The following is a 21,167-nucleotide window of genomic DNA, read 5'->3' as shown; positions in this document are numbered from 1 at the left end:
ACATTTCATTTATTGAATAACAGTTTAACTGTATTACCTAAAGTCACCTCATAAAACAGTGGAAAGGTCACCTGAATCAACTACCTATCTATCACACCCTCAGCCACTGCCTGGTATGGCAACGGCTCAGCCTCCGACCGCAAAGCACTACACAGGGTAGTGCGAACTGCCCAGAGCATCACTGGGACCAAGCTTCCTGCCATCCAGGACCTCAAAATCAGGAGGTGTCAGAGGAAGGCCCTAAAAATTGTCAAAGACTCCAGCCACGCTAGTCATAGACTATTCTCTCTGCTACCGCAAGGCAAGTGGTATCGGAGGACCAAGTCTAGGTCCAAGAGGCTCCTAAACAGCTTCTATCCCCCCAAGCCATAAGACTCCTAAACAGCTTCTATCCCCCCCAAGCCATAAGACTCCTGAACAGCAAATCAAATGGCTTCATAGACTATTTGCGTTGCCCCTCCCCCTCATTTACACCGCTGCTACTCTCTGTTATCATCTATGCATAGTCCCTTTAATAACTCTACCTACATGTACATATTACCTCAACTAACCGGTGCCCCCACACATGGACTCTGTACCCCCTGTATATAGTCCCGCCATTGTTATTTTACTGCTGCTCTTTAAAAACGTATTACTTGTTACTTTTAACAAGATCAGCATCTAGGGACAACTTCACCCCAACTACACCCTACACCAACTGTCACCAACTGTCACTTAAGCAAGTACAGGAATAATTGTTGTTCCCCTCTCCTCACCCCTAGAGTGGTGGAACTACTCCCCCTAGAGCGGTGGTACTATGGTGGCACTACTCCCCCTAGAGCGGTGGTACTATGGTGGTACTACTCCCCCTAGAGCGGTGGTACTACTCCCCCTAGAGCGGTGGTACTACTCCCCCTAGAGCGGTGGTACTACTCTCCCTAGAGCAGTGGTACTATGGTGGTACTACTCCCCCTAGAGCGGTGGTACTACTCTCCCTAGAACGGTGGTACTATGGTGGTACTACTCCCCCTAGAGCGGTGGTACTACTCCCCCTAGAGTGGTGGAACTACTCCCCCAAGAGGGGTGGTACTATGGTGGTACTACTCCCCCTAGAGCGGTGGTACTATGGTGGTACTACTCCCCCTAGAGCGGTGGTACTACGGTGGTACAACTCCCCCTAGAGCATGGGACTATGATGGTAGTACTCCCTCTAGAGTGGTGGTACTACTCCCTGTAGAGTGGTGGTACTATGGTGGTACTACTCCCCCTAGAGCGGTGGTACAACTCCCCCTAGAGCAGTGGTACTATGATGGTAGTACTCCTCGTAGAGTGGTGGTACTACTCCCCCATAGAGTGGTGGTACTACTCCCCCATAGAGTGGTGGTACTATGGTGGTACTACTCCCCCTAGAGTGGTAATACTACTCCCCATAGAGCGGTGGTACTATGGTGGTACTACTCCCCCTAGAGTGGTGGTACTACTCCCCATAGAGTGGTGGTACTACTCCCCATAGAGTGGTGGTACTACTCCCCATAGAGTGGTGGTACTACTCCCCATAGAGTGGTGGTACTACTCCCCATAGAGTGGTGGTACTACTCCCCATAGAGTGGTGGTACTACTCCCCATAGAGTGGTGGTACTACTCCCCATAGAGTGGTGGTACTACTCCCCATAGAGTGGTGGTACTACTCCCCATAGAGTGGTGGTACTACTCCCCATAGAGTGGTGGTACTACTCCCCATAGAATGGTGGTACTACTCCCCATAGAGTGGTGGTACTACTCCCCATAGAGTGGTGGTACTACTCCCCATAGAGTGGTGGTACTACGCCCCATAGAATGATGGTACTATGGTGGTACTACTCCCCCTAGAGTGGTGGTACTATGGTGGTACTACTCCCCCTAGAGTGGTAGTACTACTCCCCATGGATGGTAGTACTACTCCCCATGGATGGTAGTACTACGCCCCATAGAGTGGTGGTACTACGCCCCATAGAGTGGTGGTACTACGCCCCATAGAGTGGTGGTACTACTCCCCCATAGAGTGGTGGTACTACTCCCCCATAGAGTGGTGGTACTACTCCCCATAGAGTGGTAGTACTACTCCCCCTAGAGTAGTGGTACTACTCCCCCTAGAGTGGTGGTACTACTCCCCATAGAGTGGTGGTACTACTCCCCATAGAGTGGGAGTACTACTCCCCATAGAGTGGTGGTACTACTCCCCATAGAGTGGTGGTACTACTCCCCATAGAGTGGTGGTACTACTCCCCCTAGAGTGGTAGTACTACTCCCCATAGAGTGGTGGTACTACTCCCCCTAGAGTGGTGGTACTATGGTGGTACTACTCCCCCTAGAGTGGTGGTACTACTCCCCCTAGAGTGGTGGTACTATGGTGGTACTACTCCCCCTAGAGTGGTGGTACTATGGTGGTACTACTCCCCCTAGAGCGGTGGTACTACTCCCCCTAGAGTGGTGGTACTACTCCCCCTAGAGTGGTGGTACTACTCCCCCCTAGAGTGGTGGTACTACTCCCCCCTAGAGTGGTGGTACTACTCCCCCCTAGAGTGGTGGTACTACTCCCCATAGAGCGGTGGTACTACTCCCCATAGAGTGGTGGTACTGTGGTGGTACTATGGTGGTACTACTCCCCCTAGAGCGGTGGTACTATGGTGGTACAACTCCTCCTAGAGCGGTGGTACTACTCCCCATAGAGTGATGGTAGCCTAGTGGTTAGAGCGTTGGGCCAGTAACCAAAAGTTTGCTGGATTGTATCCCCAAACTGACAAGGTAAAAATCTGTTGTTCTGCCCCTGAACAAGGCAGTTAACCCACTGTTTCCCGGGTGCCAAAGACGTGGATGTCGATTAAGGCAGACCCCCCACACCCCCTCGCACCTCTCTGATTCAGAAGGGTTTGGTTAAATGCGGAAGACACATTTCAGTTGAATAACTGACTAGGTATCCCCCTTTCCCCTAAAGTGGTGGCACTATGGTGGTACTACTCCCCCTAGAGTGGTGGTACTATGGTGGTACTACTCCCCCTAGAGTGGCGGTACTACTCCCCCTAGAGTGGTGGTACTATGGTGGTACTACTCCCCCTAGAGTGGTGGTACCACTCACTACTCCCCATAGAGTGGTGGTACTACTCCCCATAGAGTGGTGGTACTACTCCCCATAGAGCGGTGGTACTACTCCCCATAGAGCGGTGGTACTACTCCCCATAGAGCGGTGGTACTACTCCCCATAGAGCGGTGGTACTACTTCCCATAGAGCGGTGGTACTACTCCCCATAGAGCGGTGGTACTACTCCGCCTAGAGTGGTGGTACTACTCACTATAGTGTGGTGGTACTACTCCCCCTAGAGTGATGGTACTACTCCCCCTAGAGTGGTGGTACTATGGTGGTACTACTCCCCCTAGTGTGGTGGTACTACTCCCCATAGAGTGGTGGTACTACTCCCCATAGAGCGGTGGTACTACTCCCCCTAGAGCGGTGGTACTACTCCCTCTAGAGCGGTGGTACTACTCCCTCTAGAGCGGTGGTACTACTCCCTCTAGAGCGGTGGTACTACTCCCTCTAGAGCGGTGGTACTACTCCCTCTAGAGCGGTGGTACTACTCCCCCTAGAGCGGTGGTACTACTCCCCCTAGAGTGGTGGTACTACTCCCCCTAGAGTGGTGGTACTATGGTGGTACTACTCCTCCTAGAGTGATGGTACTATGGTGGTACTACTCCCCCTAGAGCGGTGCTACTACTCCCCCTAGAGTGGTGGTACTACTCCCCCTAGAGTGGTGGTACTACTCCCCCTAGAGTGGTGGTACTACTCCCCCTAGTGGGCTAAATTAGTTCCAACACATTTCAGTTGAGCAGCAGGGTGACTACCGCAGGGAAGGTTTAAACTTGTATTTTTAAAAACTAAACAGATGGAGCGCTATGTGTGAATTCCTTTTTTATGTTGCGTGCAATACACAGCTGTCTCAAATTCTCAATGATGAAAAGCTTCCACAGTTAAGGACCAGTGATGAGGCTGAGGGGGTGTCAGAGAAATAGAATTACTAGACTGAACGTCCCCATTCAAGTCAATGTTGTGGAATTCTGAGGGCCTCCTAAGTAGCGCAGTGGTCTAAGGCTGTGCCACTAGAGATTCTGGGTTCGAGTCCAGACGACTCTGTCGCAGCTGACTGGGTGACCCATGAGGCGGTGCACAATTGGCCCAGCGTCGTCCAGGATTTTTCAAAAATGTTTTGAAATTGTGTGTAATTATATTCCTATGGGGATGTAGTATCTGACCTGGAGTTATAGAGATATAATTACTAGAATGGGCATCCCCATTCAAGTCAATGTTCTATAATTGTATTTCTATGCTGGATGTAGTTCATTTTCTGACCTGAAGGAGTTCCAGGTCCGAGGAGTCCTCCTGTCCAGGCACCATCTCAGTCAGCATCTCTGACATCACTTTGGTGTTTCCCCTCACAATGTCCAGTTCACTGCGCAGCCGGGCGATCTGAGGAGGACACACATGGGTCAAGGGTCAGAGAGAGAAAGTATTCCCTGATCTGATCAAAGCTAAGTGGAGGCACCCTTGCTTTTGTCCCTCTACGCATGATAAATCAGTGTGTATAAGGTAGTTGTTGTGAAATTGTTAGATTACTTGTTAGATATTACTGCACGGTCTGAACTAGGAGCACAAGCATTTCGCTACACTCGCATTAACATCTGCTAACCATGAAAATCTTGGGCCCTGTTTGAAAACTGTGAACATACATCCTTCCTTCCTCCCCTTCTTTGACGCAACCCTGAGGACAGGAGAAACTTGTTTTTTTTATTGGGCAACGTCCAGTCAGTTCTTTTCCGTTTTTGGCCTAATGAACATGACTCTGGCAGTAGTTTAACATTAGCCGTCAGAGGCCATCTTTATCCTCACCTGTTCAGGGTTGGCGGTGATGGGGCCCTGTACGTTGGGGATGTGTGGTATCTGTAGGATGGGGGTGAGGGGGGCGGGGGCCGGAGCCGGGGCGGCTGCCGGCTTGGGGAGGGTGGCTGTGGCTGCAGCGTGGGGCTGGATGGGGGCTTTGTACTTTAGTACAGCTGGGTCCACCTCTGGTAGACCCTGTAGAGAGAACACAACATGTAGTTAGTTAGTAGAGCTCTGTAGAGAGAACACAACATGTAGTTAGTTAGTAGAGCTCTGTAGAGAACACAACATGTAGTTCGTTAGTAGAGCTCTGTAGAGAGAACACAACATGTAGTTAGTTAGTAGAGCTCTGTAGAGAGAACACAACATGTAGTTAGTTAGTACAGCTCTGTAGAGAGAACACAACATGTAGTTAGTTAGTAGAGCTCTGTAGAGAACACAACATGTAGTTAGTTAGTAGAGCTCTGTAGAGAGAACACAACATGTAGTTAGTTAGTAGAGCTCTGTAGAGAACACAACATGTAGTTAGTTAGTAGAGCTCTGTAGAGAACACAACATGTAGTTAGTTAGTAGAGCTCTGTAGAGAACACAACATGTACAGTGCCTTGCGAAAGTATTCGGCCCCCTTGAACTTTGCGACCTTTTGCCACATTTCAGGCTTCAAACAAAGATATAAAACTGTATTTTTTTGTGAAGAATCAACAACAAGTGGGACACAATCATGAAGTGGAACGACATATTGGATATTTCAAACTTTTTTAACAAATCAAAAACTGAAAAATTGGGCGTGCAAAATTATTCAGCCCCCTTAAGTTAATACTTTGTAGCGCCACCTTTTGCTGCGATTACAGCTGTAAGTCGCTTGGGGTATGTCTCTATCAGTTTTGCACATCGAGAGACTGACATTTTTTCCCATTCCTCCTTGCAAAACAGCTCGAGCTCAGTGAGGTTGGATGGAGAGCATTTGTGAACAGCAGTTTTCAGTTCTTTCCACAGATTCTCGATTGGATTCAGGTCTGGACTTTGACTTGGCCATTCTAACACCTGGATATGTTTATTTTTGAACCATTCCATTGTAGATTTTGCTTTATGTTTTGGATCATTGTCTTGTTGGATGACAAATCTCCGTCCCAGTCTCAGGTCTTTTGCAGACTCCATCAGGTTTTCTTCCAGAATGGTCCTGTATTTGGCTCCATCCATCTTCCCATCAATTTTAACCATCTTCCCTGTCCCTGCTGAAGAAAAGCAGGCCCAAACCATGATGCTGCCACCACCATGTTTGACAGTGGGGATGGGGTGTTCAGCTGTGTTGCTTTTACGCCAAACATAACGTTTTGCATTGTTGCCAAAAAGTTCAATTTTGGTTTCATCTGACCAGAGCACCTTCTTCCACATGTTTGGTGTGTCTCCCATGTGGCTTGTGGCAAACTTTAAACGACACTTTTTATGGATATCTTTAAGAAATGGCTTTCTTCTTGCCACTCTTCCATAAAGGCCAGATTTGTGCAATATACGACTGATTGTTGTCCTATGGACAGAGTCTCCCACCTCAGCTGTAGATCTCTGCAGTTCATCCAGAGTGATCATGGGCCTCTTGGCTGCATCTCTGATCAGTCTTCTCCTTGTATGAGCTGAAAGTTTAGAGGGACGGCCAGGTCTTGGTAGATTTGCAGTGGTCTGATACTCCTTCCATTTCAATATTATCGCTTGCACAGTGCTCCTTGGGATGTTTAAAGCTTGGGAAATCTTTTTGTATCCAAATCCGGCTTTAAACTTCTTCACAACAGTATCTCGGACCTGCCTGGTGTGTTCCTTGTTCTTCATGATGCTCTCTGCGCTTTTAACGGACCTCTGAGACTATCACAGTGCAGGTGCATTTATACGGAGACTTGATTACACACAGGTGGATTGTATTTATCATCATTAGTCATTTAGGTCAACATTGGATCATTCAGAGATCCTCACTGAACTTCTGGAGAGAGTTTGCTGCACTGAAAGTAAAGGGGCTGAATAATTTTGCACGCCCAATTTTTCAGTTTTTGATTTGTTAAAAAAGTTTGAAATATCCAATAAATGTCGTTCCACTTCATGATTGTGTCCCACTTGTTGTTGATTCTTCACAAAAAAATAGTTTTACATCTTTATGTTTGAAGCCTGAAATGTGGCAAAAGGTCGCAAAGTTCAAGGGGGCCGAATACTTTCGCAAGGCACTGTAGTTAGTTAGTAGAGCTCTGTAGAGAACACAACATGTAGTTAGTAGAGCTCTGTAGAGAACACAACATGTAGTTAGTTAGTAGAGCTCTGTAGAGAGAACACAACATGAAGTTAGTTAGTAGAGCTCTGTAGAGAACACAACATGTAGATAGTACAGCTCTGCTACTACAGCAGTATAGTCACTGCTTCAGATGATTCTACCTCATTAGCATAGGTTCATGTACGCCTGTGTGTGCGTGTTGGATCTCGCCCCCTGTGGTGTGTGGATGCGTGTTGGGTCTCGCCCCCTGTGGTGTGTTGATGCGTGTTGGGTCTCGCCCCCTGTGGTGTGTGGATGCGTGTTGGGTCTCGCCCCCTGTGGTGTGTGGATGCGTGTTGGGTCTCGCCCCCTGTGGTGTGTGGATGCGTGTTGGGTCTCGCCCCCTGTGGTGTGTGGATGCGTGTTGGGTCTCGCCCCCTGTGGTGTGTGGATGCGTGTTGGGTCTCACCCTCTGTGGTGTGTGGATGGGTGACAGAGTGTCCAGGTCAGCCATGGGGAACTCGATGCCTTTCCTCTTCAGCTCCTCATAAATATGGACCACCCCCGTCAGGTCAGGACTACTCCTGAAGGCATCCGCCCAGGCCTGGCAACACACAGACAAACACAGAATAAAGGCCTGTCCGGGTCAGGACTACTCCTGAAGGCATCCGCCCAGGCCTGGCAACACACAGACAAACACAGAATAAAGGCCTGTCCGGGTCAGGACTACTCCTGAAGGCATCCGCCCAGGCCTGACAACACACAGACAAACACAGAATAAAGGCCTGTCCGGGTCAGGACTACTCCTGAAGGCATCCGCCCAGGCCTGACAACACACAGACAAACACAGAATAAAGGCCTGTCCGGGTCAGGACTACTCCTGAAGGCATCCGCCCAGGCCTGACAACACACAGACAAACACAGAATAAGGGCTGGAAACAACCCCGTTACATCCTGGTGGACATCTGAGAGGAGTGGATAGATGAAGGCCAAATAGTGAGAGCCCAGGTGTTGTGTTGCCGACTTCAGTCCTGTGTGTGTGTGTGTGTGTGTGTGTGTTCAGTCTCTGGTTACCTGCCTGGAGCTGCTCAGGTACAAGGTGTCCGCTCTCGTCCTCTCACTGTATTTAGAGAGGTTTGTTTGAGGTGTCTGGACTCATTTTGGATGTAGAATTTTCCTAACTGCTGCAGCCTTGCCTCTTACAGCTCTCTGATGGGCTTGGTGAAATGTTCACCATGTTGCTTATACCTATCCACTTCTCTCAGATGTAAAAGTACCTAGGGATTTCTTATCATGTGCCATGTGATTATTATCATGTGCTGTACCTGGATCAGAGCCAGGACTTTGTCCTGTACGATGGTGGGGGGGTTGGTTTTGGGGGAGATGATTTTGACGAGGACACCATCAATGAAGTCCCGGTTAGCCACGAGGACATGAAACCGGTGGCCGCAGTTCTTTACACATGTCTCCAGCACCTAGAAATGGAAAGATAGAGGTAAAACATCAGAAAGAAAGAATGTTTACATATATCCTGTTTCCCATGCCAATAAAGCCCCTTAACTTGAAAGAGGAGAGGAGAGAAAACATCAGGAAGTAAGAAAGTATGATAGAGAGCGAGAAACTCCCTGGAAGAAGAGAAGTGTGCTCAGATATTGATAAAGAGCTGACTGCTGTCATCTGACATGGAATAAAGGAGCTTTGAAAAAAATCAAGATCCACATAAACAAAATAAACTATGAAGACAGAAAAAACATAACAGTTGAGAAATTGCCTGAGGGAGAAGTCACAGTGAGACACAGCAGACAACTAATTCATGAACGTGTGTTGGTGGCTTTTTGAAGCTCATGCGTGAAGAACAAGTGTAACGGATAATAGCACTGTCCTAGTTAAGCATGCAGGCGTGTTTGCAAGTGTGGTAAGTGTTGGTTGTTGTTGAGGGTGAGTTCAGACAATAAGCATCACTTAGATCTAGGCCTAGCTCTGGACGGATTCGCTCCGTCCCTGCTGGTGTGCTCATCCAGTGTTTTCCAGATGGTGGGTCTTCAGCGCTTTGTGACAACTGCCGACGTATAATGGGCTTTAGAAAATACATCCGATTGATTTGATTGGTCACGTTCTACCGCTGGGTAGCAGATTGTGGGCTCAAGACATTCCAAAACATCTCCAGATGCCCTTGGACACATGATCAGTGATGTGACCTGTATGTTCCAGGCTTTTCAACACCACACACCCTCTATTGTTCATCTGAAAAGATTTAGGTGGGTCAACATTGGGAACCCAATTAGAGCCTGTCTCACCGTCAATCCTAGCATCACCTCCCGGTAGTTCCTGTTCCCACTCAGTCTCTTCTTCAGCGCCCGGATGGCATCTTTAGGCCTGCAGGAACACAACACATAGAAACATAGCTAGGCACACAAATATCCTGTTAGCGTTCTGTAAGTCATTCTATGAAGCTAATCTTAAAATGTAAAGTAAAAGTATGCCTGGCATTCTTGGATTAACATAGGGCTTTGGTCATGCTATCAACTCAACCCGTTGTTTTTATTGACCTAAACCATCTTAGCCGTGGCGTTGTTGATTTTGTATGAAGCCGTGTGCAGGTCTCAGGAGTGGGATGTCACACGGCAACTAGCAGTAAATATCTTTCCTCCGTGGGGCAATAACCACACATTGTTACCTACCTGGCAGTCTAAACACACACACTCCATTAAAGGCTCAGTGCAGTCAAAACTCAGTTTTTTGTATATTGTACAACAGCTGTTAAAACTAACACTGTAAAAGTTTGCAATAATGTGATCAGTGTTATTTCCTTATAATTGCTGGTTAAAAATATAATTTACACAGGACCTTCTAATCAGCAGGTTTTGCATGGATGGAGTTTTGGCTTGCCTGGTGACATCACTAAGCAGTATACAATAATAGACCAATAACAAAGAGAGTTCCAAACCAATAGATCGTTTTGAGGTTACATATCCCTCCCATTAAGCCCCTCCCATTAGGCCCTTTCACAGACCAGCTCCCAGACGATCCTAGCAAAATTCTAGCTTGAGAAATAGTTTTGCTAAAAAAGCTATAGATTTTTTTCTTTCTTACCCTTTTAATTAACAACTATTACTACAGTAATGTACTTAATTTTTACCAATAAATGATTTGACATTGAGATCAAAATCCGCTGCATTGGGCATTTAAAAACAAATCACCACATAGATCTGAGCTTGTAAGCTCAGCAAAAAAATAAACGTCCTCTCGTGTCAACTGCGTTTATTTTCAGCAAACATAACATGTAAATATTTGTATGAACATAACAAGATTCAACAACTGAGACAAACTGAAAAAGTTCCACAAACACGTGACTAACAGAAATGGAATAATGTGTCCCTGAACAAAGTGGGGGGGTCAAAATCAAAAGTAACAGTCAGTATCTGGTGTGGCCACCAGCTGCATTGTGTACTGCAGTTCACCTCCTCCTCATGGACTGTACCATATTTGCCCGTTCTTGCTGTGAGATGTTACCCCACTCTTCCACCAAGGCACATGCAAGTTCCCAGACATTTTTGGGGGAGAATGGCCCTAGCCCTTATCCTCCAATCCAACAGGTCCCAGACGTGCTCAATGGGATTGAGATCCGGGCTCTTTGCTGGCCTTGGCAGAACACTAACATTCCTGTCTAGCAGGAAATCAGCCAAACTGCTTGTTCTGTGCGTGGTGGCATTGTCATGCTGGAGGGTCATGTCAGGATGAGCCTGCAGGAAGGGTACCACATGAAGGAGGAGGACGTTTCCCTGTAATGCACAGCGTTGAGATTGCCTGCAATGACAACAAGCGCAGTCCAATGATGCTGTGACACACCGCCCCAGACCATGACGGACCCTCCACCTCCAAATCGATCCTGCTCCAGAGTACAGGCCTCAGTGTAACGCTCATTCCTTCGACGATAAACACGAATCCGACCATCACCCCTGGTGAGACAAAACCGCGACTCGTCAGTGAAGAGCACTTTTTACCAGTCCTGTCTGGTCCAGCGATGGTGGGTTTGTGCCAGGTAGGACGATCAACGTTATTGCCGGTGAAGTCTGGCGAGGACCTGCCTTTACAACAGGCCTACAAGCCCTCAGTCCAGCCTCTCTCAGCCTATTGAGGACAGTCTGAGCACGCACTGATGGAGGGATTGTGCGTTCCTGGTGTAACTTGGGCAGTTGTTGTTGCCATCCTGTACCTGTCCGCAGGTGTGATGTATCAATCCTGTGCAGGTGTTGTTAGACGTGGTCTACCACTGTGAGGACGATCAGCTCTCCGTCCTGTCTCCCTGTAGCGCTGTCACAGTACGGACATTGCAATTTATTGCCCTGGCCACATCTGCAGTCCTCATGCCTCCTTGCAGCATGCCTAAGGCACGTTCACGCAGATGAGCAGGGATCCTGGGCATCTTTCTTTTGGAGTTTTTCAGAGTCAGTAGAAAGGCCTCTTTAGTGTCCTAAGTTTTCATAACTGTGACCTTAATTGCCTACCGTCTGTAAGCTGTTAGTGTCTTAACGACCGTTCCACAGGTGAGTGTTCATTAAGTGTTTATGGTTCATTGAACAAGCGTGTTTAAACCCTTTACAAAGAAGATCTGTGAAGTTATTTGGATTTTTACTAATTATCTTTGAAAGACAGAGTCCTGAAAAAGGGATGTTTCTTTTTTTGCTGAGTTTATATCTGTCTTTCTGCCTTCCTGTCTGTTTGCCCTATAGAAAGATCAAAGCTCATCTTAATAGAGAACGCTCTCTGTTATAGATGAGGTAATGAGCTTCCATGAACCTCACTCTGGAGCTCTGTGACGTTTCAGAGGAGAGATGAGTGTGTATATCACTGTCTGACAGCCACGGCTGAGTCTATGCAGTGTATAAAACATTAACGGAGTAGTGCTCAGGCAGTAGTCTCACTGACACTAGTGGATCCTATGGGAGGGAGTTGAGGCCTTCCGACTTCAGACACAAACAGACTATAGAAAGAGAGGAGCTCAGGGAATACTGGTGTGCATGGGTGTTACATCATCTCAAAAGTTCCACTTCCAGAAGTTTCAGGTAGGCAGTCTATGTTTATCTGTCTGATAAGTGACATTAGTGCAGCTAGCTGGCATTTCTTCCACATCTATGTCCTTGTCTGAACCTAAAGAGGATTGCCTGCATGCCATTCAGTTGTCACCATGTCTGACTTCCTACACTAACACAATACACAAAGCCAATAGTAATTTGCTACTTGGTAGCCTTCACACTCAAATTACACAACGCTTCAAGTAGGAGGTGGAAGTTGTAATGGAGGCAAGGGACTGATATATCTCAAAAGACATGGGTCATTTTTTTTCCTGAATTGTACTGAAATAGTGTTCTCCCAGGACAGTGAGTGAGTGAGTGAGTGAGTGAGTGAGTGAGTGAGTGAGTGAGTGAGTGAGTGAGTGAGAAGATAGATAAAGGGGAAGCAGAAGAATGATTCAGGAAGAGGAAAGAATTGTAGGTTTGAATCCCTCCAGTTTTTCCTAAAGGTCACAGCACTCAACCAATTTCAGGAGAGTCAACAACTTATCAAATTAAACTCAAAGAAAAGTTAACACTAATTAGTAAAAAAGGATATTCTCATTCCATTCTATCTGCACTGCAGCTTGACCCTGTGCTTGTCTCAACTGCATGTGTGATGTGTGCCATGTAGAGAGTTTGAGAGCAGAGCAGAAGACAAATGTCTGTTGTAAAGTTGTATTGTATTTGTGCACATCATTTGTATGTTATTTTTGAGTGTGTTAAGAGGTTTTTGTTTGTGTGATTGACTTGTACAGTCAATCAGTAAGGCAGCCAGCCAGCCCGTCTTTCAGCCAGCCAGCCCGTCTTTCAGCCAGTCAGTCATTCAGTCTTTCAGCCAGTCAGTCAATCAGTCAATCTCAGCCAGCCAGCCAGTCAGAACATCTTTCAGTCAGTCAGCCAGTCCGTCCGTCTTTCAGCCAGTCAGTCCGTCTTTCAGTCCGTCTTTCAGCCAGTCAGTCAGTCAGTCAATCTCAGCCAGCCAGCCCATCTTTCAGTCAGTCAGTCCATCTTTGTCAGTCAGCCCATCTTTCAGTCAGTCAGTTAGTCAGTCTTTTAGCCAGTCAGTCAATTAGTCAGTCCGTCTTTCAGTCAGTCAGTCCGTCTTTCAGTCAGTCTTTCAGCCAGCCAGTCAATCAGTCAGTCGTTCTGCCAGCCAGTAAGTCCATCTTTCAGTCAGTCCATCTTTCAGTCAGTCAGCCAGTCAGTATTTCAGTCAGTCAGCCTTTCAGTCAGTCAGCCAGTCCGTCCGTCTTTCAGCCAGTCAGTCCGTCTTTCAGCCAGTCAGTCAGTCAGTCCGTCCTTCAGCCAGTCAGTCAGTCAGTCAGTCCGTCCGTCCTTCAGCCAGCCAGCCCGTCTTTCAGCCAGTCAGTCATTCAGTCTTTCAGCCAGTCAGTCAGTCAGTCAGTCAATCTCAGCCAGCCAGTCAGAACATCTTTCAGTCAGTCAGCCAGTCCGTCCGTCTTTCAGCCAGTCAGTCAGTCCGTCCGTCTTTCACCCAGTCAGTCCGTCCGTCTTTCAGTCCGTCTTTCAGCCAGTCAGTCAGTCAATCTCAGCCAGCCAGCCAGTCAGTCCATCTTTGTCAGTCAGCCCATCTTTCAGTCAGTCAGTTAGTCAGTCTTTTAGCCAGTCAGTCAATTAGTCAGTCCGTCTTTCAGTCAGTCAGTCCGTCTTTCAGTCAGTCCATCTTTCAGTCAGTCAGCCAGTCAGTATTTCAGTCAGTCAGCCAGTCCGTCCGTCTTTCAGCCAGTCAGTCCGTCTTTCAGCCAGTCAGTCAGTCAGTCCGTCCTTCAGCCAGTCAGTCAGTCCGTCCGTCCTTCAGCCAGCCAGCCCGTCTTTCAGCCAGTCAGTCATTCAGTCTTTCAGCCAGTCAGTCAGTCAGTCAATCTCAGCCAGCCAGCCAGTCAGAACATCTTTCAGTCAGTCAGCCAGTCCGTCCGTCTTTCAGCCAGTCAGTCAGTCCGTCCGTCTTTCACCCAGTCAGTCCGTCCGTCTTTCAGTCCGTCTTTCAGCCAGTCAGTCAGTCAATCTCAGCCAGCCAGCCAGTCAGCCAGTCAGTCCATCTTTGTCAGTCAGCCCATCTTTCAGTCAGTCAGTTAGTCAGTCTTTTAGCCAGTCAGTCAATTAGTCAGTCCGTCTTTCAGTCAGTCAGTCCGTCTTTCAGTCAGTCTTTCAGCCAGCCAGTCAATCAGTCAGTCGTTCTGCCAGCCAGTAAGTCCATCTTTCAGTCAGTCCATCTTTCAGTCAGTCAGCCAGTCAGTATTTCAGTCAGTCAGCCTTTCAGTCAGTCAGCCAGTCCGTCTGTCTTTCAGCCAGTCAGTCAGTCAGTCAGTCAGTCAGTCAGTCTGTCCTTCAGCCAGTCAGTCAGTCAGTCTGTCCTTCAGCCAGTCAGTCAGTCAGTCTGTCCTTCAGCCAGTCAGTCAGTCAGTCTGTCCTTCAGCCAGTCAGTCAGTCCGTCCTTCAGCCAGTCAGTCAGTCCGTCCTTCAGCCAGTCAGTCAGTCCGTCCTTCAGCCAGTCAGTCAGTCCGTCCTTCAGCCAGTCAGTCAGTCCGTCCTTCAGCCAGTCAGTCAGTCCGTCCTTCAGCCAGTCAGTCAGTCCGTCCTTCAGCCAGTCAGCCAGTCCGTCCTTCAGCCAGTCAGCCAGTCCGTCCTTCAACCAGTCAGCCAGTCCGTCCTTCAGCCAGTCAGTCAGTACGTCCTTCAGTCAGTCCGTCCGTCCTTCAGTCAGTCAGTCCGTCCTTCAGTCAGTCAGTCCGTCTTTCAGTCAGTCAGTCCGTCAGTCAGTCAGGTGAAAGTGTACTGATGTAGTCTGTTGCTCACCCTTCCTCCGTCTCATTGATGATGTCACAGATCTCCATGTTGAGGGTCCAGTCCTCAGCCTGCAGGCCGCCATCCGTGGCCTTCTCTAGAAAAGACAACAGGAAGTCAAAGACAACAGGAAGTAAACAAACCTGCTCAATGGACCAAGGAGAACACTAAGTAGTAGGAAGTTTCCCATAGGAATAATCGGTACAGCCCAAAAAGGATGAACCACCCCTTTGGGACTGGCTCCTACCTAGGTTTCTTCCTTCTGGGGAGTTTTTCCTGGTGCTTTCACTTCTGCTTTTCTTGCTCTGTGGGGTCTAGGCTGGGCAGCTTGTGACAACTGCTGATGTCAAATAAATAAAATAAATGAGGCCTAATTGATTGATTGACAAGATGGGAGATGTAAAAACAGGTTTTATAACAGACCTAGTCAGTACTCTGCCAACTCACTGTCCACTAAGCCTTGGGCTATATTTCAGTCTGACTGCGCTGTGACCTGTCCCCTTACCTCAACAAGCCGCACTAGTTAGCCTAAACTCCATGGCTTATGTAACATTACTGTGGGCATGAGAAAAAGTTGTGTAACCAAGCACGTAAAAATAGATAACAGTAACAGGGTTTCTATAGTAAGCCAATGTGTGATGCATTTCAACCTATTCAAACAGGATCATGGGTGTTCTCTGCATTGTCTTAGAGAGGAAAGTAATGGGGGGGAAACGTGACAGGATTTGGGCTATTGGCTTTTCAACACAGTAACATTGAAGTTTAATAATGACATAATTGAGCTGACGTCTGGAAGTCCACTACCACTGGTGTCTACCAATTACCATGCTGAATTCATCCCTCCATGAAACAGGATTAAAGAACTGTGCATGTCCCACATCGAACACAATTCCCTTTGAGCCCTGGTCAAAAGTAGTGCACTACATAGGGAATGGGGTGTAATTTGGGAAGCACACCTAGTCTCACTCCTGTTCTTGGCTGGGAGAAAATAAGGAAACTGAGCCAGCAAGAGCTAGAGGTATTTAGAGTCAAAATACAGAGCTAAGAGTTAAGATGTTTAAAAGTTAGTCATGATGACTAGACTAGCTCTAGGTTAGCTCAGTCACTCAGAACATTTCCACCTCCAGCCCAGGGCTCAGAGCAGTGTGGCATGCCCAGGCCAGGGACCTCTCTCTGGGGCTATGAGTCCTGTTCTGGCCTTTACCTCCCCTCTCCTTCCAACCCGTCAGATCACACAGTCTACCACTGAGGCCACCTTGTGTGAAGGACTAATGCTTTTGGTGTCTGTTTCTCTCCTTTCACACTGCCTCTAATCTAAATATTACTCAAATAATGCATTTCCTGTGTACACAAAGACAGTATTCTGCTAACAACATGTCAGAACATGAGAAGCCAAGGTAAACAGCATGACACGGTGTTTAGCTGCTCAGGCTCAGTGTGTGAACAGCAGAGCATTAAGTGTTAAGTCTTAACCACTGCTATCTCCACTGGCACGCCCCACGTAATCTCCTCAAGTGGATTGGAAAGCGGACAGGCAAGGAGAGAGAGGGAGAAAGACGAAAATGAAAGGGAGAAGGAAAGGACCAGACCTAGTTAGGGCTGTTGTGGTCATGAGATTTTGGCCGAAGTTGATTGGGAAGCAAATAATTGCCGGTCTCACGGTAATTGACCGTTAATTAACAAACACATTTAGCATCTCCTGGCTTCCTCACATAGCCTACAACTTGAAGGTCACGCGCTGCTGCGTATGTTTGCCAGTTAGGCTCTACACCCGTTCAAGCGGATGAATGTGCTTCATTTTAAGGCGTTATTTGGCCACTTTAGCTGTGATAAAAACCTTAACAAAACATATAGGCCTATGGGCTGGGCTACATGAGGTGTGTGACTATGATTTGAAAAAGTTGCACAAAAAAAGGCATATGCTGTTTCTTGCCTTATTGCACACAAGCTGGGCATCTTTTACAAGTGATTTCACTACACCCACAATAACATCTGCTAAATATGTGTTTGTGACCAATATAATTTGATTTGAGAAGTGATAATAGATCATTCACAAGTGGTAGGCTAATATTGTCAATAGAACAGTTTGTGGGCATATGCACAACCTTAAAAACATAGGTGCTGGGCTAATAAAGGATTCTAGTATAGAACAAGAAGGCCTGCACACCTTTAAAGCTCCCAATTCACCGCTTTAATCTGAAACCAATCTCCAGCAGGTCAAACACACAGTGTTCACATCCCAAAATATACACATTTCACCTCACATGACCATTGTGGACATGACGCATGGTGGATGCAAAACACATGTGTATCTCTAATAATTAAATGAGTACATGTAATGGTTCCACAAAATAATATACATTTAAAAAATGACCAAGTGAGTAACCTGGAAGGCCAGACAAATCAAAGTAAAGGAACATATTCAGGTAAGAAATGGTCTGATACCAAACTCTTGGTTCAGACCTCTAGGAGACATGGTGCACCCAAGGTGAATCCAATACAATCCTCTTCTCAGTCATAGATGATCAGTATCTCCGCCCCTCCTAGGAGTCTTAACATGTTCCATACCAATGTGACTCAAAGAGCTGACGTTGTGACGAGCCTCCATGACATGAGCAGCCACAGGGTTTCTCTGGTCAAGGGCCCTGATATTACTCCTGTGTTCTGCTATCCTTGTTTTCAGAGCTCCTTGTGTTTTTTCCTACATAGACCACAAATACATTTGATCAGGTATATCACATGTTTTGTGGAACATGTAATGATGCCCTTAATCTTAATGGCCTTGCACGTAATAAGGTGACTGAACATTGTGCATTTGTTCGTGAAGTTACATTTGGTGCATCCGCCACGTCTCTAGTTACCGTCCGGCACACAGTCTAGAAAGGTCCTGCGTGGCACTGGTGGAAGACCAGACCTCACCACCATGTGACTGATGTTGGGGGCGTGTCTGAAGACGACCCGCGGGTTCCTTTAAACGTCTTTTCCTGTTGTGGATCAGTGCTCAAGATGTACCAATGTTTTGTAATAATGTGGTTGAACTGTTTACCAAGTGGGGAGTACTGAAGGAAGCATTAAATGCGTTGGTCAGGAGAGCGGGGAGGTTTGGACGTGAGGCTGTCATCCTGGGTCATATTTTTATAACGTTCTCTTGCATCCTGCAGCCATTCCTCTGGGTAACCCCGCTGTCTGAAACGCTCATCCAGATGGGCGGTTTGTTTTACATAGTCACTCCGTGTACTACAAATCCTACGTATGCGACTGCATTGGCTAATGGGGAGGTTATTTTTTAGGGGTGTAGGGTGGAAGCTGTCTCCGCATAATAGGGAATTTCTGTCAATCGGCTTCCTGTATAGATCCGTACTAACCACCTCCCCATCCCTCTAACTTAAAATGTCAAGAAGATGTATTTCACAAGCAGTGAATTTCAAATGTTCACTGTTGTATTGATGGAGGAGTGGAATCTATTAAGTTCCTCCGCTGTGCCCTGGAATAGAACGAATATGTGATCAATTAAGAGTTTCCAGAATCTAATATGGTGCAATAATGGATTATTAGGGCTAAAAATCACCTTCTTCTAAAAAATTAAAACACATACAGATTGTGAGTAAAACATTTAAAAGTGTTAACCCTCGCAAGGCTCCAGGCCCAGACGGCATCCCCAGCCGCATCCTCAGAGCATGCGCACACCATTGTTCCTGTTCCCCAGAAAGCTAAGGTAACTGAGCTAAACGACTACCGCCCCGTACCACTCACTTCCATCATCATGAAGTGCTTTGAGAGACTAGTCAAGGACCATATCACCTCCACCCTACCTTACACCCACTCCAATTTGCTTACCGCCCAAACAGTTCCACAGACGATGCAATCTCAACCACACTGCACACTGCCCTAACCCATCTGGACAAGAGGAATGTGAGAATGCTGTACCTATGTGAGAATGATGTTCATTGACTACAGCTCAGCATTTAACACCATAGTACCCTCCAAACTCGTCATCAAGCTTGAGACCCTGGGTCTCGACCCCACCCTGTGAAACTGGGTACTGGACTTCCTGACGGGCCGCCCCCAGGTGGTGAGGGTAGGTAACATCTCCACCCCGCTGATCCTCAACACTGGGGCCCCACAAGGGTGCGTTCTGAGCCCTCTCCTGTACTCCCTGTTCACCCACGACTGCGTGGCCATGCACGCCTCCAACTCAATCATCAAGTTTAGGGAAATAACCTCACACTCAATGTCAACCAAACAAAGGAGATGATTGTGGACTTCAGGAAACAGCAGAGGGAGCACCCCCCTATCAACATCGATGGGACAGTAGTGGAGAGGGTAGTAAGTTTTAAGTTCCTCGGCATACACATCACAGACAAACTGAATTGGTCCACCCACACAGACAGCGTCGTGAAGAAGGCGCAGCAGCGCCTCTTCAACCTCAGGAGGCTGAAGAAATACGGCTTGTCACCAAAAGCACTCAAACTTCTACAGATGCACAATCGAGAGCATCCTGCCGGGCTGTATCACCGCCTGGTACGGCAACTGCTCCGCCCACAACCCTAAGGCTCTCCAGAGGGTAGCGAGGTCTGCACAACGCATCACCGGGGGCAAACTACCTGCCCTCCAGGACACCTACACCACCCAGGAAGGCCATAAAGATCATCAAGGACAACAACCACCCGAGCCACTGCCTGTTCACCCCGCTATCATCCAGAAGGCGAGGTCAGTACAGGTGCATCAAAGCAGGGCCCGAGAGACTGAAAAACAGCTTCTATCTCAAGGCCATCTGACTATTAAACAGCCACCACTAACATTGAGTGGCTGCTGCCAACACACTGACTCAACTCTAGCCACTTTAATAATGGGAATTGATGGAAATTGACGTAAAATATATCACTAGCCACTTTAAACAATGCTACTTAATGTAATGTTTACATACCCTACATTACTCATCTCATATGTACAGTGGGGCAAAAAAGTATTTAGTCAGCCACCACTTGTTCTCCCACTTAAAAAGATGAGAGAGGCCTGTAATTTTCATCATAGGTACACTTCAACTATGACAGACAAAATTAGACACAAAATCCAGAAAAATCACATTGTTGGATTTTTTATGAATTTATTTGCAAATTATGGTGAAAAATGGGATGGGATTCTCCTCTTTTTAATAGAGGCCATCAAATATATTTTCTCACACAATTGCATAGCCTACAGAAATGTTGAGCAACATGAGCTCACATGAAATGTTTGATTAGATTTTCAATTCAATTTGCATTGATGTCAGAGTGATTAGAGGGACAATAGAGTGCTGAGTACCAGGCAGTTAGCAAGTTTGGTAGGCTACTAATGACAATCAGCAGCATCAGCGCTTGGAGTAGGCTAATTACCATGACTAAACGGTCATGTGGAATTTGACTGCCCTCATGACTCGTGACCACCGGTGTGGCGGTAATATGGTCACCCTAACAGCCCTATACAGAGTCATCCTTTTTGAGGCCTCTATTCATGGAACAAGACAGCCATTACAGCCAGAGCTTTGAAAATAGAAGAGAGACTGATTGGGTGCAAGTTCAACCCAGGCTCCACCCCCACTCCCAGTGCCATGGAGTGAAACCAGTACAACCAGTCACGTGGCCACACAGGCGGAAGGCTGTGCCATCCACTGCCAACTCCACAAATCTCCATTTCAGATCCCTCTTCGCTCCCCGTCTGTTCTCTCGCTCTATACCCCCTTCTTCAATCCCACTATACCCCCCCCCTTGTCTGTCTTCCTCCCTCTCACTCTCCCCCTCCCTATTCCTCAATCCACTAATGCATAGCTCTGAGATAGACATTTGAAATTGGCTCATTATATGACCCAAACATGTATCCATGGTTACCGAACTATTCCTCTGTCTTATAGTCTTCTTTTCAACATCTCGTCATACCAGAGAGTGCTCCAACCCATTAGGGACAAATCCATGGGCCTGCTAGCTACACTAACCCTTCCACTAATGGAGATGGCAGGCAGATTGTTCTGTTTCCTCCAGGATGTGTAGCTGCTTTCACTCTATGATGGTCTCTGTCTCTTTAGCAGCTAAAATGAAGGAGATGGAGTCAGCATCTAGGCCAACTGTACTCTGAGACAGAGTAGTTACACTAGTATCAAACCTCAAGCCACACACACACAATCCACCCACCACAAACAAACACACCA

The 21,167-nt window shown here is 47.2% G+C and overlaps 1 protein-coding gene across 3 annotated transcripts in view; it reads right to left on the bottom strand.

Moving 5' to 3' along the window:
* LOC139402119 (TOM1-like protein 2) overlaps nucleotides 1–21,167 on the bottom strand; it is a 42,785-nt gene that overhangs the window by 16,421 nt on the left and 5,197 nt on the right. For all 3 annotated transcript variants that reach the window (XM_071146189.1, XM_071146190.1, XM_071146188.1), the window contains exons 2-7: nucleotides 14,996–15,080; nucleotides 9,419–9,497; nucleotides 8,447–8,596; nucleotides 7,591–7,725; nucleotides 4,898–5,083; nucleotides 4,361–4,477 (exon numbers count right to left, since the gene is read on the bottom strand). In XM_071146189.1, coding sequence (XP_071002290.1) covers nucleotides 4,361–4,477; nucleotides 4,898–5,083; nucleotides 7,591–7,725; nucleotides 8,447–8,596; nucleotides 9,419–9,497; nucleotides 14,996–15,080 — 752 coding nt within the window. The remainder of the gene's footprint in view (nucleotides 1–4,360; nucleotides 4,478–4,897; nucleotides 5,084–7,590; nucleotides 7,726–8,446; nucleotides 8,597–9,418; nucleotides 9,498–14,995; nucleotides 15,081–21,167) is intronic.

The sequence above is a fragment of the Oncorhynchus clarkii genome, unplaced genomic scaffold (genome assembly GCF_045791955.1).
Source record: "Oncorhynchus clarkii lewisi isolate Uvic-CL-2024 unplaced genomic scaffold, UVic_Ocla_1.0 unplaced_contig_640_pilon_pilon, whole genome shotgun sequence".
Lineage (NCBI taxonomy): Eukaryota > Metazoa > Chordata > Actinopteri > Salmoniformes > Salmonidae > Oncorhynchus > Oncorhynchus clarkii.
Note: the sequence above shows the minus strand (reverse complement) of the source record. Positions and strands in the feature narration are given on the sequence as shown.